This window comes from Talpa europaea, assembly GCF_964194135.1.
Source record: "Talpa europaea genome assembly, chromosome: 3".
NCBI classification, from domain to species: domain Eukaryota; kingdom Metazoa; phylum Chordata; class Mammalia; order Eulipotyphla; family Talpidae; genus Talpa; species Talpa europaea.
The window spans coordinates 116217631-116244842 of record NC_140069.1 but is presented as its reverse complement, the minus strand read 5'-3'; the positions used below and the strand labels follow the sequence as shown (position 1 = coordinate 116244842).

The window sequence follows — 27212 nt, the reverse complement described above, 5'->3', positions numbered from 1 at the left end:
AATATGAACTTAGGGCCAACCGACTGCAGTATTTAGCCTCTGAATTTACTATAACCTTTTGTTAGAAGTGTACACATCACCCATTTATTACCTTTGGAGGCAATAAGTCACATTCTTTTTTATTGATTTTGATTTCATTTTGTTTATTAGTGCCTGTTATACATAGAACACTGTTAGGTCCAATGATGAAGAAGTCCTTAGAGAGACATAGAATAAATAAGTTAAAATAAATACTACAAGGAAAAGATGCTTTGGGACAATCAACAGTAGGGCTTCAGCATCTGAAATAGAGTTTTTATTTTCTCCCTTAGTGACACTGAGGAAATGCTTGTCTCCTGCTATTGATGAATAATTTCAGAGTACTATGGATCATGCTGAAGAAAATGAAATCCTTGCAGCAACCCAGAAGTACTATGTGGAAAGGCCCATCTTTAGTCATCCGGTGCTCCAGGAAAGACTGCACAAGAAAGACAAGGTTTCTGATTCCATTGGGGATAAGCTGAAACAGGCATTCACGTATGTTGTATTTTAACTTATTTCCTTTATTCTATCATTCAGGTATGAGAGAAGCAAAGTCTGATGCATAGAGAAAATCTAGTGAAGTGGAGAAAAAACCAAATAGTGTGCACTTATGACTTTCAGAGCAATCCACACAATTAGTGGTCTGTGTTGGTCTCACCATGAGCTTCATGATATATTTCACCAACTTATTAAGTTTCCACTATGTCTTACATCTACATAAAGTTTATATAAACAACCTACTTCCAAATGTTCCACCTATTTTCAAAATACCTGCCTCTTCAGTTTGTCTCTCAGGAATGTTCCAACAACTCCACCTAACTTCAGGTTTGGCAACACCCTGAATCTAAGTCCCCAACCTAAGTTGTCAAGACCCTTAGTGTCCTGTGAGTCTTCATTTTATGCATGCTTGGGAATGTTGATTCATGTGTGCTGTTGATAGTTACCATACTTCATAACCAAACCATCTGATGTATGCTGCTTCCTGTGCCTTTTGGACCATACCTTCTGTGCCCTGTGTTTACTACTTCTCAGTGGCCCTATGCACTAGGTATGACCATCAAAAGAGACTCATGAATTAATCTGTTCATTCTCTTATTCAGTGATGTCTTAGATTATTGGCATAGTCAGGCAAGAGGGCTGACCAAGGCCCAGAACATAGTCTATGTTTCAGAGCTAATTGAGCCATACAAGGGATTAAATGCAAGACTGTGGTTTTATCAGTCTAGAATCCCACCTAAGCAAGACAACCAGAAGTAAACTTAGCTATTACACTTCAGTGACAAATGGTGTTTTGAGTTTACCTAATTAAAGACCCTAAAGCTTTGAACCTGTGTTCATAAAGCTCATAATATACATCCCTCCATTTTGAGAAGGAAGGGGAAAACTAAATGGGCAGATGCTAGTCAGTGGTTCCATATTCAAAACTTAACCTAATCAGTAAATAACTACCTTGCTCACTTTTACATTAGCCCAGAAAGTACATTAAGGATTTCATTTGTTAAAATAGTAACTTCTAATGTATTTCAATTATTTTGAAGATAATTTTTTGTCATGGTCAGTTGTAAAGGATTATTATGGAACCAGTTCAGATGTTCCCATTAAAATATTACTGCAAGAAGCAACTCTTCTAGTCTCTGATCTCTGCAGAGTGGAAAGTTCATCTTCAACATTAATTGTTTAATTTTTCATTATTACTCAGGATATGAGAAGGGGCAATGTGTTGCTGTGAATTTTATAGGAATATGCCTCATTTTATCTCCTTCTTTGTCCCCTTAGATGTACTCCTAAGAAAATAAGAAGTATCGTTTATATGTTCCTACCCATAACGAAGTGGTTGCCAGCATACAAGTTCAAGGAATATGTGTTGGGCGACTTGGTCTCTGGCATAAGCACAGGTGTGCTTCAGCTTCCTCAAGGTCAGTAGAATGTGTTCCTTTTGTTTCCTTACCACCATCTTGTTTTTTTTCCGTTCAATTTAATCCTGGTGGCAAAATCGGATTTTATATCATTCTAGTACGTTTTGCCTGTGTAAAGGAATTCTTCATAAATGCTCATCCCTTTAGAAGCCCTGGAAATATTGGTAATAAAATGTGGTGATACTATTTTGCAGTTACATTTTAGAAACTAAATGGACATTGCTTTACATCTTGCTAAGTTACACAGTCATTCAGTGAACATGTTGCTGAGGCAGTGTCATTGTGAAGGTTCTTGACTTACTAGTTGATATTCTGATTACAATGACCATTACATACTGAATTCCTTGCATTTGTATGATTTTTATATGTGATATATGAACTTAGGAAAATACTCATTAATTTACTATAATTTACATATGAAATAGGGATGCTTTCCTACCTTTTCTTTTGCTAAAATTTTTTTCTTCACAACATAACACATTCATTGATCTTTCTGGTTGTCCCAGAAATTTGTTTGAGACCCAAGAAAAGAATGAAAGGTGCTTATTGCCTCCACATTCTGAAGAAGGATGCCATGCCATCTGTAAAAGCTATTAGTGAATGACACCAAACTCTAGTGCATCACTTCAGGATGTGTAAGGAGGCAAGAAGGTTGATATAAGATTTGGAAAAAGAATTTTCTAGAGAGGAAATTTCTGTCATCCTAAACTTAAAGTAAGGAAGGACTCCAAAGGAACCTCTCAGAACACTAGACTTGTATCCCCTGGAATTTGTGGACACTGTTGCCTAATTCTTGCAAGAGGAGGAAAAATAGACATGTAAAAGATTGTGTTGTGAACTGCCCATGGCAGCATAATGACAAGGTTTCCAGTGGGCACAGGTAACCAGAGTTGGCCCATTTGAAATGTACCTGCCCAAGGATGAGTGTATGCCCCTACAAGGAACCTGCAAGAGGTGTGAGGACCTGGAACTTGTAAGGGGCATTACACTGACTGAGACTGGTACAGTGGGAGTTCCTCCTTAAAAGGGGGCTTCTAAACAACCCACAAAAACACTCCATTAGAATAACAGCCAGCAATTGGGCATTAACAGCAGATTAAAATTGCACCAGTCACGTGCCCTCATCTAAATTGTGGAAGAAGATAGCAGGAAAAAACTGCATGCCCTGGCAAAGGAAAGATGACAAGAAAAACTGTCTCCCACTGGACTCTCCAAGCACAAATGTAGGATTACATGTAGGATTGGGGTGGAAGGGCAGGCAGATTTAGACAAATCAGCTTAAATTAAAATGGCTTTTTCTTGTTCATCAGAGATAAAGTACCAACAGAAAAACACATATATAACCATCTGTTTTCTAATGATCTGCCCTTTTCTGTTTCGTTTTTAATCCCACAGGTTTAGCCTTTGCAATGTTGGCAGCTGTACCTCCAGTGTTTGGCCTATACTCTTCATTTTATCCTGTTATCATGTATTGTTTTTTGGGAACCTCCAGACATATATCCATAGGTAAAGGCTTATACTCAATCGTTTAGTATGTTTCCTTCCAAGCTTTGCATTGTGCCAAAGAAATAGCATGGTTGTTATTACAACATCTGTTTAGTGATAACTTTTGTTACTATATGCTAATGGGTGCTTTAGAAACATATTCTGCCCCCAGGATTTCTGGAACTCACAGCATTCTTATAGTTTTTGGGATAGTGAAAATTTACACTTGTGTAAAACAGCAATTGTTAAAATCTGGGAAATACATATTTCAGTTCTTAATACAATTCTTCCCCATCTGATCTTTCTTTTTTCTTTGTTATAAAGTGGTACTGCAAGTTCCTAATTACTAAGCATGTATTGCATTTTCATCCTATTCATCCTATTTTATTTATTTCATCCTATTTTGTACATGGTTGTTTAGGATCAGGTTTATACGGATTTCATAATGATGTTGGTGCTGCACAAGGCTGCTATCAGTTAACCAATTGCTGGTAACAAATATTCCCAAAATTTGAATCTTAAACAACAATCATTTCATTATCTCTCATCGTTCCTATGGGTCATTCCTCTAAGTGAGCCTGGTTCAAGCAGTGGAGAACCAGGGGCTGGTGCTGGAGCAGTTAGAAGAAAGCTAAATCTCTCTCTCCCTTTCCCTTTTTCTCTCTCTTCCTCACCCTCCTCTCCCACTGCTCTTCTTCCCCTCCATTTTCCTCCATCTCCTTGCTCCTCTCCCCTCCATTTCTTCTTCCTCCTGCCCTCTCTCCACATGGTCCCAGGAGTTCCCCTGGTGGTCCTAACTGGGGCTTTCTCCCATACGGGGGCTCTATCTCTCAACTAGAAGCTGCACCACCTTTGTTGCCTAGCCCGAGAAGTCACACACTTTCTTCTGTTACATTCTAGTCAGTCACAAGTCTGTTACATTCTAGTCTAGTCAGTCATTCTAGTCATTGTCTACTAGTCAGTCACAAGTCCACCCTGAGGAATTACACTATCTCCTAAGGAGGAAATGTCAAGATTCTAGAAGAATATGTGGGATGGAAGATATCATCATGGTCATTTTTGGAGAACAGTCAGTGCACACACAGCTTGCAAAGCTTGTAAATGCACACACAGCTTGTAAGCCAGGAGCAGAATGCTTAAGGAGAGCACTGCTATTTTAGCTGGATAGTGATTTATTGACTTCAGCTGTGTCTCTTGCTGTACTAGCAACAACATCAGATACACTAAAAATGGTTTCCTTGATTAGTGCTTCATTGTTGCAGGTCCATTTGCAGTTATTAGTCTCATGATTGGTGCTGTGGCTGTGCGATTAGTACCAGATGATATAGTCATTCCGGGAGGAGTAAACACAACTAATGGTACAGAAGCAAGAGATGCCTTGAGAGTGAAAGTCGCCATGTCTGTAACCTTACTTTCAGGAATCATTCAGGTAAAACTCACAGATGGGTAGTGAGCTCATGATTATTTATTTAACAAATATCTGTTGTGTCCTCTTTCTTGGCTGGTCTACTACATAGTGGGCAGACTCAGCCAGCAAAAATCCAGAGTCAGTGTTCATAGCACTTAGGAGCATTCAGAAAGACCAGCTTTCAAGAACACTATTTAGGAGCATTCAGGAAGACTGCATGCCTTATTTAAATTGATTTTTTTTAAATAATAATAATAAACTGATATTTATTAGTAACTTGTTTTATTTGGGTACTTTAGAGATCCCAAAAGCAAGAAAAACTCAAAACAGAATTGGTTAGTAATGGGAAAAAGCATCTTCTACTTGGTAGAAACAAGCAGTGATGTGACTAAATGTGCCCTCAGTTCCTCAGGACAGGGAAGGTCCTTGCATGGCCAGTAGTCTCTGGGGCAAACTACTCCAAACTTCCAGTTGTTCTCTGTATCACCAGTGATTGATTTGTTAACTACTTACCTGTTGCACATACAAGTTTGTAGTGTTAGAAATTGGTCCAGAAAAAAATTTGTATGTTTTCTGTTGGTTACAACTTTCTGATCTATCATGTGATTTATTTGTTTCCTTGTCATTAAAAAAAATAGTTTTGCCTAGGTGTCTGTAGATTTGGATTTGTGGCCATATATCTCACTGAGCCCCTGGTCCGTGGGTTTACCACCGCAGCAGCTGTGCATGTCTTCACCTCCATGTTAAGATACCTGTTTGGAGTTAAAACAAAGCGGTACAGTGGGATCTTTTCAGTGGTGTATGTAAGTAAACAACTTCCTGACTTACTGGTTCTGTTTTTCCTTTTTTTCTCCCTTCCTCCCCCTTCTGTATCCCTTTTGCCTTCAAGGTTTACTTTTCATTTTACCAAGATTTTCAATAATACAGAAAAGATTCAGTTATTCTAAGGTTTTTCCAAGAAGACCTCTATAAGAGGAATTAAACCATAAAGTCCCATTTTAGTAATATGTGATACTGCCTTCCTCCCAATGAATTTTTTGTTAGGTCTTTACTTCACTACTGTATCTTTACCCTGATTAGCTGAAGAGGGAGATTTTTCTTAAGACAAAATCACTCTCTTTGGGAACTAACAAATAATTTCAAGACATCTCCCTCAAAAACTGCTTACTCAAGTAGACCAAAACAAAAAAAGTAAGTAATTGTGTTAATTAACACAATCAACTAATTTAACCTACTAAAAGTGTAGGCTATTTGTACCCAGTTCAAAGAAAATATAAATTATTTGCAAGCACATAGGGGACTATAGTAATAATTGATCATGTTGAAAATGAAATTTTGAGTTCAATATTTTTTCACATAGTGCTATAGAATTAGCAATCAATAAATATAGTTCCAAAATTCCATTCATTTGGAACCAAAAACATACCTCTAAATAACCAATGGATAAAGCAGAAATTTCAAAGTAATTAGAATCAAATGATAGTTAACAGATTACGTATCAAAACTTCTGAGATGTTACTAAAGCTATTCTTGGGGAAAAAAGATCTTTGTAGATTTGTGTGCCAGACACTGCTCGGCATAGCAATGAATAAACAGATATGGGGCCTCGCTGGTGGCGCAGTGGGTTAAGCGCAGCACTGTGAAGCTGTTCACAGGCTCTGCAGCGTGGATTCAATTCTTGGCCGGTCAGGGAGATTCCCACATGGCGCGCCAGACCTCTCCTGTCTTGCTCGCTGCTCCCCTCAGCAGTGTATTTCGGTCGTCTGCCTGTTGTGTTCCCCACTCTGTCTCTGGTGAATCCTCTCACCCTCCCACGCATCTGGCCTGTTCCCCAGCTCTTGTATAAAAATAAATAAATCTTTAAAAAAATAAATAAAAATAAACAGATATGGCCCTTGCCCTCTTGGATTTTATAGTCTGGTGGGAAGACAGACAGACAGTAAACTGTTAACTGTATAAATATGTGTTTATCTCTAAATTACATTTAGTGTTATGAAGAAAAGGTACAGGCTGCTGTGAAAGTTGAAAACCTTTAGTTTAGAGGTCCATGAAGGTCATTTTGATGAAGTAACATTTGAATCAAGTACTTCATTAATTAGAATGAAATTAGACTATAGGAGCATTCCCTAAATAACTAAATTCTTCATTTCCCATTATTGCTGGTAACATGCTTCTTACTGTGAAATTTCCCTAAATGCCTTGTTGTAAAGGAAATAGAAAAAATAAGCACACCTAAGCATGCTCCGGGCACTGATAGGAAAGGTATGTGGCCTGGGCTTAGTGGCAAACTACTTTCTTAGGGTCCAGATGTGTACTGACTGTATTTGGGGTGCTATGACTGCAACTCTAGGATAAAATTACTTTCTTCTCGAACTTCCAGGGCTTCTTTCTAAACTTGAGCCTCTCTTGTCTTCAGAGCCTACCCAATTCTTTTTCCATCTGTTAACAGTGATTTCTCTCTCTTTTAGCACCCAAAAGCTTTTCTGTCTTTCCTTTGGATTATTTTTGCTGATATCACCTCCTCATCCATTGCTCCTGCTCAGTACTCAGCCTAAAGTTTACTGCTCTGAATTTTATAATACTCCATTGGGACATTAACAAAAACACTGTAAGACCTTGGGTGAAAATTACAACAATAAAGTTATGTGACTGAGCTAAACTGCCTCCTTATTGGTAGAGGCTACAAAGAGATTTCAGCCTGAGAACTTTTTACTAGAAATGTCCAATAACGGGATGGCTGGTGTGAATCAGTGCACTGGGGTGACTTTGTCTACTTTGGGGGCTATTTCTTGATGTAACATCCAGTATTCACTGTGTTACAGAGTACAGTTGCTGTGTTGCAGAATGTTAAAAACCTCAACGTGTGTTCCCTAGGCGTCGGGCTGATGGTTTTTGGTTTGCTATTGGGTGGCAAGGAGTTTAACGAGAGATTTAAAGAAAAATTGCCGGCACCCATTCCTTTAGAGTTCTTTGCGGTAAGTCAGCTTTTGACTTGGCTATTTCTGTCAGGGGTTCAAAAGTGGACAGGGGAGGCACAGGGAACTAGACCTTTTATACTCTCATTCTGCCAAGAGGAGGTTAGAATTTGTCAAGGGGGACTTTCATAAATATACTGACAAAAACCAAAATTGTTAAAAAATAGACATGGATTATTTTTAAAATATAGGTGAAAGTGGTCCATAAAAACATTGAAATTATATCTAAGCGATTAAAGCATAGGGCTGGGTTATTTTTTATATTTCATGATTGGTGAACATTAATGTAGACTTTCAAAGTGTACATGACTATTTAGTAACTGCACTGAATACTGAAAGTTGCTGATTGACAAGTATATATTGGTTGCTAGAATTTCTTCAACTGCAGTTTCAGAAATTAAGGTAAGCAACTGCTTTTTATTTTTTAAAGATTTATTTATGCATACAAGAACTGGGGTATAGGCCATAGGTGCGTGGGGTGAGAGGATTCACCAGAGACAGAGTGGGGAACAGAACTGGCAGATTGACTAAAATACACTGCTGAGGGGAGCAGCGGGTGAGTCAGGAGAGTTGTGCTGCGCCATGTGGGTTACCTCCCTGGCTGGGGATTGAACTTGTGCTACAGTGGCTGCGGATTGCTTCATAGGTTGCGTCTTAACCCTTGCACCACCAGGGAGGCCCTGGTACCTGCTTTTTATCCACCATAGCCACTGAACACCCATTTTGCAAAGATATGGTATGATGGAAAATAAGGTAGTAGGAACTGATGTTGAAACTGTGAACTACCTCCAACTAGAAGTTTGCAGAATATGACAGATGTCACTATATCCCTTGAAAGTTATAGCCCAGTATCCTGGTAAGTTTCCCTGGGCTGCATAATTTGGAAACCAGAGTATAGAGATCTGTCTGATCCACATGTGGCAAAAATTTTCTGCCATAAAAATAACCAGCTGGTGGGGGAAAAAGTAAACATTGTTTTAAAATGAACAATGATGTAAAATATATGTAAATAAATTAATTTTTAAAAATAACCAGCTGGTATAGATCATGATGAAGACAGTCCCTTTGATCTTTTTCCTTGCTTTGGTGTTGTCTGCATCCCAACAGGACTATCTCTAGCAGTTTCAAAACCTGCTGTCTCACTGGGTTCCTGTTTCCTCTTGGAGAACAAGAGGCTCCCAGCTTCTTTGCCATGCATGCAAAGCTAACCCTAAATATGAAGTAAATGGTGAAGTTTGCCTTTCCTGGCTGTGTTACTGGTACTGTCCATTTTCCAGATTCCCTTTACATAGCCCTTCATGTTTCCCAGGAGGATGGCTCTCCAGGTTTCATCCTGGAAAGTATGCTAACAGTGCTCCTCAGAGCAAGAGAGAAAGAGAACTCATACTGGGAAGTTTGGAACAGAGTCTTTATGACTACCTTTAAACATAAAATTTCTTATTTATAATAAATATTTTTGAGTTTAAAGCCTATCTCATCTGTTTGTGTTGGTAGGCAAACAACAGTTTAAATTATTTACCACTGCATAAAGCAGATACCCCAGAAAATTAAGCCATATTTATCCTGTGGGTGTGAATGTTCTGGGCATTCCCCCAGTTTGATTTGTACAATAAATGCAATTAAGGGTGACAAATGTAATTGTGACCAACAAAAATAGGGCATTTCATCAAAAGAGCCAGAAGCAACCATGCTCTTGATTTCTGATAATAAGCTCACCTTATTATCGGTTCCCTGCCACAGCTGCTACTGAAAACCTGGCTCCCTTTCCTGGCAAGCCCTAATTTCTTCTCTTGTAAATAAGTCACTCAAGAAAGTTCTATAGCAATAGTTCTTGGGATGAAAAGAACTGCTGCCTCTCCTGTTATTTTTCTCTTCTTATAATTCAGTAAGGACTGCACTTAATACACCAGCTAAACCTATGCCCTAAAAACCCAGGTAGCCTTATGTATAGTGACATTCTGACCTTATGTACAGTTTCACCCTGACCCTGTACCTGTTGTGGAGTGGAGAGATCTGTAACCACACTGGGTGCTGCTGTCCTGAAAACAGGGTCAATAGGAAGACTGTGAATCCAAACATATTTCATAATGATACATTGTCATTATACCAGCACACAATCTGCATTTCAGTATCCTTTGCTCACACCATCTTGGCCAGAAACTATTTCATCTGCCCCAAATGCAAAGCCAACCCCTGAAAGGTCGAATGGACTCCTTCTGTTGCAGTCAACTAACTGAACACCTCAGCATGGAACACAAGAAAGCAAGGAGTAAAGAATTCCAGGCCACAAGGGAAACTGTATAGACCATTTACATTTTGTGGGGTAGAGACATTTAAAAGAAGCTAGAGTTGCTGGAAGCTAACTATAGTTCTTCTGTTCTAATACTGAATGTTAACAGGGAGAATAGACTTGGTTTGGCTAACATTCTTTGAAGCTCATTTTTATGGTGTTTGAATTTTCATTTACAAAGGTACATTTGGATTTGTCTGTTTCAGGTGGTGATGGGAACTAGCATTTCAGCTGGCTTTAACTTGAAAGAATCATACAGTGTGGATGTCGTTGGCACACTTCCTCTGGGGTAGGAAAATAGTTTTATTTTAAGTAATAGTGTGACTTGAATAATCAGTGTATCTATTATTGTTTCTGATTTCTGCAATGAAAAGTAACCTTTTTTTTCCTCTATGAAATAGTTGAAAATTCAGGGTATTTTTTTCTGGCATGTGTGGGTTTTTTTATTGTGGTAAAATATATATATGTAACATAACATTTACCATATTGTTCTTTGGAAGTGCACACTTTGTGTTAAGTGTATTTTCGTTGTTATGAAACAGATCTTAAGAACTTCTTTGTGTAGCAAAATGAAAACTATGCCCATTAAACAACTCCCCATTCTCCCCTCACCCAGTCTCTGGTGACCACCATTCTGCTTTTTGTCTCTTTCAGTTTGACTAAGTAGCCTTGTTAACTGGAATCATTTACAATATTTGTCTTTCTGTGATTGGGTTATTTCACTGAATATAATATCCCTAAGGTTGATCCATGTTACATGTAGCATATGACAGAAATTTCCTTCCTTTTTAAAGCTGAATCAAATTCCATTGTATGTATATATCAAAATTTGTTTATCCATTTATCCACCAGTAGACATTGGGTTGCTCTTAACCTCTTAACTATTATGACTAGTGCTGTTATGAATGTGGATATGTGCCTAAGAGGTGGGATGCTAGAACATATGGCATTTCTATTTTTAATTTTTTGAGAAATTTCCATATTATTTTCCATAGTGGCTGCACCATTTTACAATCCTGCAGACAGTGGCATGTGGTTTAGTTTCCTGTTGTTTGGGTGGTACAGATTTTTTAAAAATCTCTCCTTGGGTAGCATAAGAGTTATGAGCAAAGAACCCTGAATCTAGCCCACCAGTTACTAGCTATGTGACGTTAAGTGAGTCACTTACTACTAAAAGCCTCAGTTCCCTCTCCTGCCCGGTAAGCTTGGTAATTAATACCTACCTCGTGGTGGTTGTGAGAGCTGCAGGAAATAATGCAGCTCCAGCAGTTCCCGACTTACAGGTAAGCAGTTATCTATGTTCACAGAAAGTTCTGTGGCTCATTATTTCAGTCAGTTTTCTAGTTTCAAACCATATATAATCTTCATCTATATCATCTAGCTCTACTTTTTAATTTTTTTTTTTAATATTTGAAAGAGCAAGAGTGACTACAGTTTCTCCTGGTCTTCTTATGTCCCTCTGTGACACTCTCTGGCTGTCACTCTATCTCTCGCTGGGTGTTTCTGTCTTTCTATGTCATGTAATATCTCTTATCTTTCGTTCAACACCCTTTTCTCTATTACCCAAAGAATGGAGTCAGCCATTTGCCCAGATGTTGAATATTAACAGACCTTGGCATGTTCCATCAAGCCTTGCCTCTATTCCCATCTAAAAATCTTCTGGAGAGCAGAGGGATCATTGCTTGCTCTTTGAGCCATATTCACCTATGGAGGAATGTTGAAGGAGTAATCTGGCCTTCTACTTCAAAACAATAAATTTTTATAATGATTCCATGGAAAGTATATATAGCAGGTAACATCACTTGCCTTTCTATTCAGACTTAAAATTTATGAGATAGTTTTATACTCATCATCTCAGTTGATACTCAGAATAACACTATTGAGGTATATGTTGCCCCATTTTACAGATGAGAAAGTTCATTTAGTCTCATTTATTCAGCATGTGTTTATTAAATAGCTGTTATATGCCAGGTACACAGCAGTTAGTCATACAAGTAGAAAAAGTCTTTGCTGTTATGGAGCTTATATTCTATGAGAAGACAGTCAGTCAGTAGTACACCAGTAAGCAAATACAGGTGCTATAAAAGGAAGCCAGGTAAGGGACAGCAGGAGCTGGAGTTGCTGTTGTAGGCAGAAAGTATCAGAGAAGGTGACATTTGAGAGATGTAAGTGAGGTTAGTGATTCACCAGCTATTCCCAGCCTGGACCCAAAACTTAGTATTCTGATACTCGGTTGTGTGCTCTTTCTATTACCTCAACTTGGGTTTCTAACATGATCAGTCATTTGATAAACATGTCCTTGACTGGATCTGATGGATAGCCCTGTTCAATAACTAATCAAAAATAGATTTCTCCTTTTAAAAATTCGCATTTCTGCCTAATACCTTCCTTTCCTTACTTCATTACACTCAGAGGTGATGCTTTCCCTCTATATGTGCGAGGTGAACATTTCTTTTAATTTAAAACATTTTGCCTTTCTGGAATTTGGCTATCCAGAAACACTATTTCTGGAACTTTGCCAAAACAAAGCAGCTAACAAGTAATGCTTACCTACTATCTCTGTATTACTGAATAACAAACTGCTGCAAAATAGTGGCTTCAAATGACATACGTTGATTTGCTCACAAGTAAATAGTTGGACTTACCCAGGTGGTGATTCTGCTGGTTTCATCAGAGTGTCTCATGCAGTAAAGATGTCTGAAACCGTGAGTGGTCCTGCAAGATCCAAGTGGGCATCACTCAATTGTCTGACATCTCAGCTTGAGGACTGGAGCAGCTGAGAGCTGACTGTAGGACAGCCAGCCCTCTTTACTGGTTGTCCTCAGAACAAGAAAGGAAAGCAGAAGCAGCCGGGCCTTTTGAGGCATTCGTACAACTTCACTTCTACCCCATCTGTTGGTTAAAGAAAATCAAAGATCAGCCCAGATTCAACAGGAAGGAAAATAGGAACAGCAGAAGAGTGGGGGGGATGGTTGGTGGTCCTGTTTGAAGGCAGACTGCCACACTTGTAGATACAGATACTAGACAGTGTCCAGAAAGTGACAGTTGACTGTTAAAGATCCAGGTTGTGGTAGTATATCCTGTTTCTTATTTCTTGGTTTGATTTCCTTAACTCAATCAAAATGCACCCTTTTCTCATATTCCTCAGACCCCAACCTGATGCTGGACCTTTCCTCCCAGTTAAATGCTTAGACAGCAAAGTACAAGGTAACGATAAGTTTTATAGTCAGAATTTCTGGTTTGATTCCCTGTTTCAGCTTGTATAGATCACTTAATGTCTGTGGGCATCTACTTTCCATCTATATGTTGTTATATATGGCATCTGTCTAATGGGATTGTTGTGAGGACAAATGAAATACCATATTCAAGCATGTAGCTCATAAACTAAGCTTAGTATATCTGTTAACTTCCTTTCCTTTCTCCCCTCCCCTTCCCTTAGCCCAGAATTTGAGCATCACTTTGTCATCATGCTATGACATAGTAAGAGAAATAGGCACAGGGAGGTGAGTTCTTTGTGGTCCTTATTGTATACATAGTAGATGAGCTGTTTGATTTTGGACAAGTTGTTTAACCTTACTATGCCTTAGTTTCCTCATCTGTAATATGGGGATGATAATGATGCCTACCTCACAGGGCTATTGGAGATAAACAGTCACATCACTTGGCACAGAAGGGGCACAATAAACAATCATTACTATAATGATAATTAATACTGTGCATTAACTAATTGGTGTTATTATTATTATGCCCAATGCATAATGCAGATTGGAGCATATTTGAAAACCTCTGTTGGTCCTTTCCCCATACCACTCTAGGGACCCTCTCTTCTGTTCCTTTAGGGAAAAAGTTTCAAACCATAGAAGGAACCCAAAAAACTGAGTTTCCCATTGTGGGACTCCAGGAATCACACTTCTGGCCCCTTCAGGTTCCCAGGATTCTCAGGTAAGACCCAAGCAATAAAATCTTCTGCTGCTCCTTCCCATATTAGAAACTCAAGGGATCACAGGAAGAATTAAAGAACTGAACCCTACCTGAAACTACAGGGGAGAGCAGTGAGTACCTACTGTTGCTCATACACTAATTCTCTGGTAAGGTAGCCCTTGTCAACACTCTCCTTGCCCATAGTCTTTGGTTCAAAATTTTTTTTAATTAATTTATTTATTTATACAAGCACTGGGTACAGTCAGAAGCACGGGAAGGTGAGAGAATTCACCAGAGTCAGAGCGGGGAGCAGAGCAGGCAGACTGATGAAGTACACTGCTGAAGGGAGCAGCGGGCGTGGCAGGAGAGGTCTGCGCTCCATGTGGGACCCTTGCTGGTGGCCAGGGATCGAACCGGCGCTGCAGAGGCTGCGGGCAGCTTTGCAGCCCAGCGCTCAACCGCTGCTCCCCCAGGGGAGGCCCAGTTCAAATGTCTCATGGCACCTGGGCACTTCGCTGACCCTTTCTTCTTCCTGTCCTGTCTTAGTTACACCTACCATTTGGGGTGCCATTAGGTATGATGAATAAGGTATGAGGTTACTCATTTTCTAAACAAAATGGCATCTAACCCCTGCTTGATAACACGATTGTTAGAAAACCAGCACTCTGAAGGAGGAGCATGGAAAAAACCTCTGGATGAAGGAGAGCCTTCCTGTTTGACAAACCAAAGCAAACAAGCATCCAATGTTGTTGGCTCATTTGCATATAACACCCCTCTAAAGTACTTCCTCTAGTTGCATTTTTTTCCCAGTGGTCACACCATCAGGCTAAAGTCAAGTTGACCTTCCAGGCTGCTGCCTCCAGCCAATCCAGACACCAGCCTCTTCCACCTTGTGTATGTGGATGCCATTGCTATAGCCATCGTTGGGTTTTCCGTGACCATCTCAATGGCCAAGACCTTGGCAACTAAACATGGCTACCAGGTTGATGGCAATCAGGTAAAAATCAGTTTCCTGGAGATATTTCTTAGTAATACAGTCTTCATGCTCTGTTTTGGAAGACAAATGAACTAGATCTCATGGTCTTAGTCGAAAACTTTTAGTTTTAGGATGGATGTGTTGAAGCCTATATTTATTCAACATTGTAAGTTTTTAAGATTTATGTGCATGAAATCAGAATCCTGAAGTTCAGGATTCTGAACTACCTCATGGACAGGACTCCAGCTAGAAAGGTGAAATCTACAATCCGAGGCTTGAAGTTTGCCAGACTCCTTTACTTGCTATCCCCGTTTTTAATGCTCACAGACTGAGAATAAAATGTCTTTCCAGAACCATTTTTTCTCTACAGGAAGTCTTTTCTTTGTTCATTGAGCTTTGAGTGTATCATTCAAACCACAATATTCTCTTTTCTACCTTTTTTTTATAACCGATAGATAGGGTGTTTAATGCAATTACCGTGAGCTATAATTTTGGCAAGACAATATCAAAACATGCTTTATATTTGTTAGAGGAGACTAGATGTTCTACATTCATAAAAGACACTCTCATCCAACTAGGAAGACCTGGAGTAGCCTGAGAGCAGGGCTCACTCACTGTCCCAGGAGGGCACTGGCATATACTCATTGGTGACCAAGACCCCTGGCATTTGAAAGGTGCCAATAGTCCACCAATAACTTCCCCTTAAACAGAAAAAATGTTTTGTCCCTTTTGCTGCAGATTTCTTTTTCTTTTATTTTTCTTTATTTTTTTAAGATTTATTTATTTATACAAGAACTGGGGTACAGATCAGAAGCATGGGAGGGTGAGAGAATTCACCAGAGACAGAGTGTGGAGCAGGACAGGCAGAAGAACCAAAGACACTGCTGAGGGGAGCAGCGGGTGAGGTAGGAGAGGTCTGCCGCGCCATATGGGATTCTCCTGGCCAGCCGGGAATTGAACCCACAATGCAGAGGCTGCAGACATCTTCACAGCACAGAGTGGCACTCAACCCACTGTGCCACTGGCGAGGCCCCTTCTTTTTCTTTTTTAAGGGCATTATTTGTGTAAAGATTGTGGGAAGCAGAGAGCTGAGTGGTAAATGCAGCATTTATCTACAATGAAGATTCAAACTGTTTTTTCTCCACCTTAAATTATACAATAATTCCTGTTTTTTATTCATGCCAGACAAATTCCTATATTTGAAAAGAGAATAGTGACAATCTATACAACTGGAAAAGTGTATTCAATGAGCCATTGTCTCTTTGCTTCCTGAGGAATAACTGATCTCTTTTGTGCTTTGTTTCCATATGGGAAAGGAACTCATTGCTCTAGGACTGTGCAATTCTATTGGCTCACTCTTCCAGACTTTTTCAATTTCATGTTCCTTGTCTCGAAGCCTTGTTCAGGAGGGAACTGGAGGGAAGACTCAGGTATGTATACAACTGGCCTGTAAGGAGTAGAGACTTGGGGAATTAAACTTTAATCCCTTTATTCCATTCTTAACACTGAAATCTGCACTGCCTGAAGATCCATGCTCCAGTGAGCCATGTGGTAAATCAGAGAAAGGCATGATTGGTTGAAGTGAATTGCAAGGAACTGAAACTATATGAAAGAGGCATATCCTCCAATTATATTGGGAAATTATACAACACTCCCTGTGACCAGTAAACTTCAAAGTTCATCATAGGATATTGTCATGAAAACCTGAGACTGGGTATGGCCAGGATGCCAGCACTATCGAATAGAACTTTCTGCAATGAGGACAATATTCAATATTTGCACCATCCAATATGGTAGCCACTAGCAGCATAGGGCTCTTAGGCTTGCGAAATGTGGCTAGTGCAAACAAATATACAAAATAAAATAACTTTAATTTTTTTTAATTTATTTTTTTTAAATAATAAATTTTATTTTTATATTCCCCCATACAATTGCAAACGCCCCATTCTGACCCCAATCCCTCCCCTCCTGCCCCCCACCCCCCAAAAAGTGTCTCTGGTTCATAGTTTTTTGCTGATTTTGATTTTCACTTTCTTATATTCATTTTCCTGGTCCCTTGTTTAAGTTTTCTAGATTCCTGCTATGAGTGAGACCATCCAGTATTTTTCTTTTTCTTTTTGGCTTATTTCGCTGAGCATGCATGTGACCAGTGGCTACCACACTGGACAGCAGTCTTATCTGAACTTTTCTGACTCTTGAGGGTTTCAGTTCAGCACTAAACATCTCTCTTCCATACCTGCAGCCAAGGCATTTCAGTCAGGATATTGAAGTGTTTCAACTTTTGTTTAAAAACTTTTAAGAGGAACCAAAACTTCAGAAAGGGTGTGGAAAGTCGTATAGGCTTATGTAAAGATTTGGGTGACTTATTGGAATCCATATTTTCTTTCTTTTTTGTTTTTTTTTTAAAGATTTATTTATTTATTTATACAAGCATTGGGTACAGTCAGAAGCATGGGAGGGTGAGAGAATTCACCAGAGCCAGAGCGGGGAGCAGAACAGGCAGACTGACGAAGTACACTGCTGAGGGGAGCAGCGGGCGGCAGGAGAGGTCTGCGCGCCATGTGGGACCCTCGCAGGCGGTGGGGGATTGAACCGGTGCTGCAGAGGCTGCAGTCAGTTTCGCAGCCCAGCGCTCAACCACTGCGCCACCAGGGGAGGCCCTTTCTTTCTTATTTTTAAAGGTTTATTTTATTTATGCATACAAGAACTGGGGTATACACCAGAGGTATGGGGGGAGGGTGAGAGAATTCACCAGAGACAGAGCAGGGAGCAAAACAGGCAGACGAACTAAAGACACTGCTGAGGGGAGCAGCAGGCGAGTCAGGAGAGGTCTGCTGCACCATGTGGGTTAGCTCCCTGGTTGGGGATCAAACCCATGAGGATCAAATTCATGCCATAGTGGCTGGTGATAGCTTGATAGCACTGAGACTTTAACCCCTGTGCCACCAGGGAAGCTCGGAATCCATAGTTTCTTGATCTTCCCACAGTGATAATCAGAATACCCAGTTATGCTCCTCCAATTAATCAAGTCTTTTAAAGCCCCTTCCATGTGTCTTTTCTCATTCAGCTTGCAGGATGTTTGGCCTCGTTAATGATTCTGCTGGTCATATTAGCCACCGGATTCCTTTTTGAATCATTACCCCAGGTGTGTAGCTTGGACTTGATAAGAGGTTTTTCCATGTATAGAGATTTTGTTTATGTTTTTGTGGCTATCTCATGATTTTTTCATGTAATACTAGTAGGGTGGTATGAGAAAGGGCCAAGGCTAGGACCACATCCTGCTCCACAGTCTACCAGCAGCTGCCCCAAAAGGGCCTTGGGAAAGCCATCTCAACATCCCTGGGTCTGTTTCTTTATTTGTAAAGTGGGGGTTTGAACTAGCTGATCTCCAAGGCCTCTTCTCTCTTTGATTTGCTATGACTTTATACTTCCATTAAAAAATCTGAGATGACCTACATACATAAGACATTTGCTTATTGACATATTTATTATAGTACATATCAGAAACAATTTAGGATAGAGACAATCATAATGTAGGAAGATGAAGTAATTCCTTGAGTACCACGTTTAATTCTGAACCGCTTGACCACCATGCAGGTTTGCTACTAGGATATAAGTTTGGTTTTCCAAGGCCCATTTTAGCTAACCAAGTCCTGAAAATCCAGGTGTTCATGGCTCCTAATGTACCATCATTACCGCACAGGAAGTGAGAAGGGAGAGGCATGGGGAGGGGAGCAGGAAACAGTGAGGAGCCAGCAAATGGGGCTCTTTGGACACAAGAGGAGGGGCATGTACGGATGTTCTGTGTTTCAGGCTGTGCTGTCGGCCATTGTGATCGTCAACCTGAAAGGAATGTTCATGCAATTCTCTGATCTCCCCTTTTTCTGGAGAACCAGCAAAATAGAGCTAGTAAGTAAAAAAGGTGATTGTTAGGTGAATATGTCATAGCAACACATTGATTTCTGCTGATAAATATATGAGAAAGATGAGTTAGTGGTTAGTTATCATATGCAGTATCCAATTAGACATGTAAACATAGCTTTGTGCATGTGAGTTTAACTCTTAGGCAATTTTTAACAGGATTCTCCATGAAGCTTTCTGTCTTTTGCTTAGACCATCTGGCTGACTACTTTTGTTTCCTCTTTGTTCCTGGGATTGGACTATGGTTTGATTACAGCTGTGATCATTGCACTGTTGACTGTGATTTACAGGACACAGAGGTAAGCGCACAGATTGGGTTGGGTATGAGGATCTCACCTGAGATTACAATGTGGACTTTAAATACAGGCAAAGGTGGAGCCCTTTGGTTATTTCTAATCAACTGAAAGGGAACTGAAGACTCATGTGTCCTGTTAACTAAACAAATGCCAAATAAAAAATTCAGTAAAACCTTGCCAGATGCTCTATTATGTCACAGTATTATACTTCCACCAATGACTTTGTTTAAAAGAGCCTAATTTCCTTCATTGTTCTTGCCATTTGGGATCCAGTGGTACATAGACTTACTTAGGCTTTTCTAAATGAACAGTATGTTCTTGCAACTTGCTTTGGTGCTGGGTGTCAATATGGCTTATGATGACTCTGATGCCATGTTATCATACACAGGTCTTCAGTTGTCATTTAAACATTACTGCTTATCATCTCTTCTCCCTAGTAGGAAACTGAGGAAGGTATAGAGTAACTTTTTAAAAAATACTGCATTCATGATAAATTAAGAAATTACCATTAAAAAAAAGACATTCATGATAATCACCATAAAAAAAGAAACATTGTGTTTATATAGAAATTGCCTAACTTTAGAGTCAGCACCTCTGGGCTCAAGTCTGGCTGTAGCCCTTATAAACTGACTAGTCTCTCAGAGCCTCATTCTCTGCATTTACATAATGGGACTAATACTTGCTACCTCAATGAGTTGCAGTAAGGTCCAAATGAGAATAATTTGTGCAAAGAGCCTTGTACTGTGTCCCGCCCACACTATTCACCCAATAAGAAAATGATATTAGTCTGGTTTTGCTGTAATTGCAAATCACATGATGATTCTTAAAATTTTGACTGTGGTATGTTGTAAGCTACTTAATGGGGATGTTGATATTTACCTGCAGAATGATGAAATGTACCCCATTTTCCAGAGTAAAGTGAGCATTTTCCTCATAAAAAATGTTGCAAATGTTAATATTTTTTGTCGCAATAATGTTTGTCACCCTTAATTACATGTGGGAGTCTAATTTGAATCAGATTGTCCTAGTAAGAGGAATCAGGGTTCTCAAAAATGTTTAAAATCTATTCAAATCAAATTTAGGAAAACAATATAAATTTTAGATTTTTATTTTCTCCCCATGTCCTCAGTTGACCCCAGCCCACATGTGTCAGAGGCTTATTAGAAACACAAAGGAACACTATCTATTGAATGGTATGAGAACTTGAGTTCCATGTATGCCTGGAGTGACTTGAATTCAGTACAGTTTTCTATCCATTTTTAAATGCTTAAGCCTTTGTCCTGATCCAAATGATTGTGTGGTTTGTAGGTAGTATGGTGTGGTATGTATGGTATGAGCATACTGTGTATGTGAAAAGTGTGTGGTGTATGGTGTGACTGTGTGTAGTCCGTATGGTATGAAGTATATTATTGTGCATGTGTTTTATGAGGAGGGGGCAGTGGGGAGTGTGTGGGGTGTGTTTGACTTGGAATGGCATAGAGTATGTGATATACGTGGACCCCTTCTGCAAAGGAACTATATAAAGATGAAGTATTCCTGAATTCACTAGTAATGCCATATATGACATGTAAATGCACAAAATCTCATGTTAATCACATACTGCACCTCAACACAATAATATTTTAACACATTCTCTATCTTTAGTCCCAGCTACAAAGTCCTTGGACAGCTTCCTGATACTGATGTATATATTGATATAGATGCATTTGAGGAGGTAAGTTGTTTTTTTTAATCATTTTAAATCATGTAAGCATATGATGTGATTGGCTAACTAAATATTATTTTTACCAAGGACAATAATGGGAATGAAAGATAGTGGCTAAAGTAAAAAGCCCAAACTTCGATTTACTGTTTGGAATCCATTATTATATTCTTTAGGCCTGTTATTTCTATTTGAAATTTTCTCTTTTCTTGTCATAGTTCTCATTTTGTTCACTGATTATTCTCCTAACTTTAGTGTGCATGATTAGATCTACTAGTTTTAACTCTTCTTCTGGTCATTTTTCTAATTCTGTGCATTGAGATTTTTCCCTGGGGCTTTGTTTCATTCTAGCATTTGGGATATATCCCTCTGTTTCTTCATTTTGTTTGATACTCACTTTATTACTATGAGTTGAACTAAATTTTTCTCTTTCCTTGTTTGATGTGTTGGTATTCTATTAAGATTCTGAAACATTTTCATGTGTTAAAATCACTGATATTTTATTTCTCAGGTCAGAGAAATTCCTGGAATAAAAATATTCCAAATAAATGCTCCTATTTATTATGCAAATAGTGACTTGTATAGCAATGCACTGAAAAGAAAGGTGAGTGAGTCGCAAGAGATTCAGAGTGGTTATTTCTAAGGAGGGGGCAGGATTTGAGGGTCACTTGAATGTCTTGCTTAACCATTTTCAAAGGTCCAATTCAATGAATGGTATTTGGTATATTCTTGCTGTTTTGTAACTAATACCAATCTCCCTTTTGTATGTGAAGTGTTACCTTTTCCAAAAATATTTATGAATAGAATAATTTTTGGTTTCTTTTGGGACCATGTGGGTTCCTTGGATCATGATTAGAACTCAACCATACATTGTCTTGTACTTAGAAAAACTTCCCAATCAACCCAGAGGCTCTTAAATATTGAATCTGAAAGAGAAAGTTAAAAAAAAAAAACCCACTTAAATGTTTTCTTTAATATTTTAGCTTCTGGTTGTCTTGAATGAAGCCAAGCAAAAGAAAGATTACTAATGAGGGAAAGGTAGAGCAGGGCTGGATGATAATTTGACATAGAAAATGGTCATATGGGGAGATTGAAGATCATTTGCTTTTGAGTGTGTCCCTGGGAGCCAAGATGTGATTTTGCTTGTATTGCTTTTCTGTGAAGACTGGCGTGAACCCAGCACTCATAATGGGAGCAAGAAGAAAGGCCATGAGGAAGTATGCTAAGGAAGTGGGAAATGCAAATATGGCCAATGCAACCATTGTCAAAGCGGTAAGTGGTGACTTTGTTGTAATTTTCCCTTCTCTGTTGATCTGCAGTGCCCCTGCCAACCTTTATTCAGGATCAAAATTTTCACATAGCATGAAGTTCCTAAAATAGGAAAGCTTAGAAAGAATCTAAGGTTTGGAATAAGGTCAGTTATGAGAATGCTTCTGAAATAAGTCGTGAAATGAGCCCAAGAAAACATTGTTTTAAAAAGTAAAAATCTCGGGCCTCCTGGTGGCACAGCGGGTTGAGTGCAGCACTGTGAAGCTGTCCACAGCCTCTGCAGCACAGGTTCGATTCCCGGCTGGCCAGGGAGATACCTACATGGTGCGGCAGACCTCTCCTGCCTTGCCCACTGCTCCCCTCAGCAGTGTCTTTGGTCTCTCTGCCTGTTCTGCTCCCTACTCTGTCTCTGGTGAATCCTCTTACCCTCCTACACCTCTGGCCTGTACCCAGTTCTTGTATAAATAAATAAATAAATCTTTAAAAGAAAAAAGTGAAATCACACAGTACATCAGGTCCTCAAATAACATCCTTTCTTCAACATCATTTCGTTATAATGTTAATAAGAAAAAATTAGATTCCCAGCTGTGTGGAGTTCTCATGTTCTCCCTATGTCTGTGCATGTTTTCTCCCAGGTACTCAGGTTTCCCTCCACATCCCAAAGAAGTGCACATTAGCTTCATTGGTGGGTTTAAATTGTCCCAGTATGAGTGAGCGTGATGTGTGTTTGATGTACCCTGCAATGAAAGGTGCCTTATCCATGGTTAGTTCCCACCTTGTGCTCTAAGCTGCTAGGGTAGGTGCTGGTTACTTGCCACCCAAAACTGGACTAAGCCAGTTGGAAAGTGAGTGAATGAATAAATAAATAAATAAATAAACAAACAAACAAATAAATACAAATTATTGTTTAATATTAGAAGTGTTTTGTTTCTTCACTTAGAGTTTTGGTCATGTTCTTGTCACTAGATATTTGCTATAGGAACTAAACTAATGTATGTCAATTACCCTACAGTAAAATTGTCAAAAAAAAATCATTTTGCTCTAAGTTTGTTTTTAAGAACCTAACAATGATGTTGAGAGGACTTACTATATCTTCATAAATGTCACCATTAGTACTTTGTCCTGGATTCATTCAACTGAATGAATTCAGTGGTTACTTATTTCAGAAGTAAAAATGTTAAAGGGCTCGAGTTTGCCATTCAGGTTTATGGTGATTTATGGCCTGTCATACTGAAGTAATTGGAACTGTTTTAAAAGTTAGGGGCGGGGGGCGGGGGCCTCCCCTTGTGGCGCAGGCAGTTAAGCACCATGCTGTCAAGCTGTCCGCAGCCTCTACAGCACTGATTCGTTCCCGGTTGGCCCACGAGGGTCCCACATGGCGCGGCAGACGTCTCCTGTCTCGCCCGCTGCTCCCTTCAGCGGTGTATTTCGTCAGTCTGCCTGTGCTATTCCCTGCTCTGTCTCTGGTGAATCCTCTCACACTCCCACACATCTGGCCTGTACCCCGTTCTTGTATAAATAAATAAATTTTTAAAAATAAAAAATAAAAGTTAGGGGGAAATGATTATGATACTAAAAAGTAGATTTCATTCAACACACATGCAATATAAAGGAAGAGAAGAGGGCCTCCCTGGTGGTGCAAGCGGTTAAGACGCAAGCTGTGAAGCTATCCACAGCCATTGCAGCGTGAGTTCGATCCCCAGCCAGGGAGCTACTCACATGGCACAGCAGACCTTTCCTGACTCGCCCACTGCTCCCCTCAGCAGTGTATTTCAGTTAATCTGCCTGTTCCGTTCCCCACTCTGTCTCTAGTAAATCCTCTCACCCTCCACACCTCTGGGCTGTACCCCAGTTCTTGTATGGATAAATAAATAAATCTTTAAGAAAAAAAAAAGCAAGAGAAGAAACTGAGACAACTGAATATTATATATCATTCATAGCACTCTGGTTTGATTTTATTTTTTATATAGGATGCAGAAGTAGATGGAGAAGGTGGCACCAAGCCTGAAGAAGACGATGAAGTAAAATACCCCCCAATTGTTACCAAGAGCACATTTCCTGAAGAAATGCAACGATTCCTGCCCCCAGGGGAAAATGTGCACACTATCATTCTGGATTTTACGCAAGTCAATTTTATTGATTCTGTTGGTGTAAAAACTATAGCAGGGGTAAGCATCATCATAAACAAGGCATTTTATATCTCTATGTCCAGTTTCATGACTGGTAAAATGAGAGTTCAACAAGAGTCCCTTTAATTCTTAAAATTCTTTGTTTTTTTTTTTCAACTTTTGACTTTGGAAATTTAAAAAAATACATAACATTAAAGAACATAGCATCAACCCTATGTAGCTGTAACTCAGCTTCAACAATTATCCATTTACGGTCCTCTTACTCACTTTCCCTTTCTCTTATTTTGAAGCACATCTCAGTCATTATATCATCTGTAAATGTTTCAGCTTATATAGCCCTATAAGAAGATTCCTTTTTCAAATCATTACTGTAATACCTATGTAACACCTAAGTAAAATTTAACAGTAATCATTTGATACATCTAATTACTACTGTCCATATAATAAAAAATACAAAATTATCTTTAAATGATTAACTCAAAACGCATAATTATTGAAGCAGAGTAACTCAAGTGAATGAGCTAGAATATCCTAAATCACTGAATACATATTGGTAAAAAGAGACTTGCTTCTAGCACAAAATCAAGACAAACTAAATTTATTTCAACATTACAGATGGTAAAAGAATATGGAGATGTCGGCATTTATGTGTATTTAGCAGGATGCAGTGGTGAGTATACTTCCAGAATGGGGAGAAGTTTTAACATTTTGGTTTCGCTTCTCCCTTTTAGTAATTGCATTTAGAAATATTTTCCTTAATTTTAGTTTTTGGTGTAAATGAAATTATTCTGAAAATCACTCTAAAAGCTAGCTCTGGGGTCTCCCTCATGGTGCAACGGTTGAGCGCTGGGCTGCGAAGCTGCCCGCAGCCTCTACAGCGCTGGTTCGATCCCCGGCCACCGGTTAGGTAAGGGTCCCACATGGTGCGCAGACCTCTCCTGCCATGCCCGCTGCTCCCCTCAGCAGTGTATTTCGTCAGTCTGCCTGTTCTGTTCCCCACTCTGGCTCTGATGAATTCTCTCACCCTCCTGTGCTTCTGACTGTACCCATTGCTTGTATAAATAAGTAAGTAAATAAATAAATCTTTTTTAAAAAATAAAAAATAAAAGCTAACTCTGTAATTAACCACTTACAAGCATTTATCTTACTAGGTTACTTGTGGTGGGCTTCTGAAACTGCAATTTCAGGAAAGGAGCTAATAAAACTATCTCCTGGCCAGGTTTATTTTTTAGTAACTATTTTATTACAGCTATAAACACAGTTACCTAATATCATTTATCAATTTTGTGACACAATTTCTGCTATTTTTGTTTTATATTAAATTTTAGCTAAAACACTACTTGAAATAAAGTGTACATAAAGACATCAGTTTTTGCCTAGCAGAATGGCAAAAATCAAAAATATTTGACATGCTTTTTAGGCAGACTGTAGAACAGACATGAGACAATGCTGGTGGGAGTGCAAAATGGAACAGCCCCTAGGAAGGGCATTGGCTTCAAAATTACAAATGTCTTTTAACCCAGCAGATCCAGCTATCTACTTGCACATATGCAAAATGACACGTGTGTGGTTCATCATCACAGTAATATCTATAAAATAAAACAACACAAGTGTCAAACAAAAGGCACCAGTTAAATAAACCAGAGTATATTCACAGAGTTGACTATCACATAGTGGTAAAAAATTTAACAATTATATAAAAAAAAGTCCAGAATCTTATTATAGCATGCTATCTTTTGGGCATTAAAAAGGGGGAAAATAAAAATGTATTTCTATATTTGCTTTTATTTGTATAAAGAATAATACACAAGAAAAATAATAAAAGGAGCTTTTTGTGACTCAGAATGTGGTGTTATGGGGGATGTTGTTGGAGTAAGACTTTTTACTATATCATTTGAAATAGTTAATCTATATGAAAGTATTACTTTTTTTGTTTAAGATTGATACTCAGTGTGAACTAATTTTCTTTTCTTTTCTTGTAGCACAAGTTGTGAATGACCTCACTCGAAATCGATTTTTTGAAAATCCTGCCTTAATGGAGCTTCTGTTCTACAGCATTCATGATGCAGTTTTAGGCAGCCAACTTCGAGAGGCACTTGCTGAACAAGAAGCCTTGGCTCCCCCTCCCCAGGAGGACTTGGAGCCCAATGACACTGCTGAGGCTTAGATGAGCAACTCAGCTTGGGATGGGGTATGAGCCTCTCGTGACTACTCATTTACACATTTTAAATACTAGACCCTAGATTTTTTTTTTCCCTCGGAGTAAATACTACACTATACCAGTAGTCAAGTAGCCAGTATTATAGTAGTCAAGGCTTGATTTGGAGGGTGAATGACACATAGCCAGATGTATCTTACTTGTGGATTTTTTTTAATATTTCAAAGATAAATTGATCTCTTGCCTGAAATTATCATAAGGTGATATTTCTGTTGCTTTTAAACATTATATCTCTAAGTCAAATACTTGAGAATTTATTGCCTTTAGGTATTTTACCTACCTACCTACCCTGTTTTTATACTTACTGATCTACACAGTTTCTATAATCAGAATTATCTAACAGAGGGGACAAACCCACAATTTTCTAGAAGTGCTTCTTTTGAAATAACCTCTTTATTATCATGGAAGCACTTTAAGTATATTGCAGAAAACTAGAAAAAGTAGGCAAGCAAAAATAAATAAGATCATATTGCCACCATTCAGATTACTGTTAAAACTTTAATGCATATCCTTTCAGATGTTTTTCTATGCATTTGTATTTACATTTTTAACCATGATAAGATCACAACCCTTATAGTGTCTAGTGTCTCATAACCTATTTTTTTTTCCAGTTGACGATCTCCATTTCAGAACCTTTTTACCTTAAACCATATTAAAGTTTTCCAAGTTGTCCCCAAATTTGTTA

At 38.9% G+C, this 27212-nt stretch overlaps 1 protein-coding gene across 1 annotated transcript; it reads left to right on the top strand.

Moving 5' to 3' along the window:
• Positions 1-358: 358 nt before the first annotated feature.
• On the top strand, positions 359-26476 carry SLC26A5 (solute carrier family 26 member 5; the record flags this gene model as incomplete). Its single annotated transcript, XM_084229416.1, has 18 exons — positions 359-516; positions 1798-1937; positions 3333-3443; positions 4685-4851; positions 5469-5633; positions 7653-7805; positions 10302-10384; positions 14866-15013; positions 16309-16422; positions 18060-18137; positions 18806-18901; positions 19106-19212; positions 20854-20923; positions 21423-21515; positions 22076-22183; positions 24151-24348; positions 24925-24979; positions 26292-26476. The coding sequence occupies exons 1-18, from the start codon at positions 365-367 to the stop codon at positions 26474-26476; spliced, it is 2223 nt and encodes a 740-aa protein (XP_084085542.1). The 5' UTR covers positions 359-364.
• Positions 26477-27212: the final 736 nt, after the last annotated feature.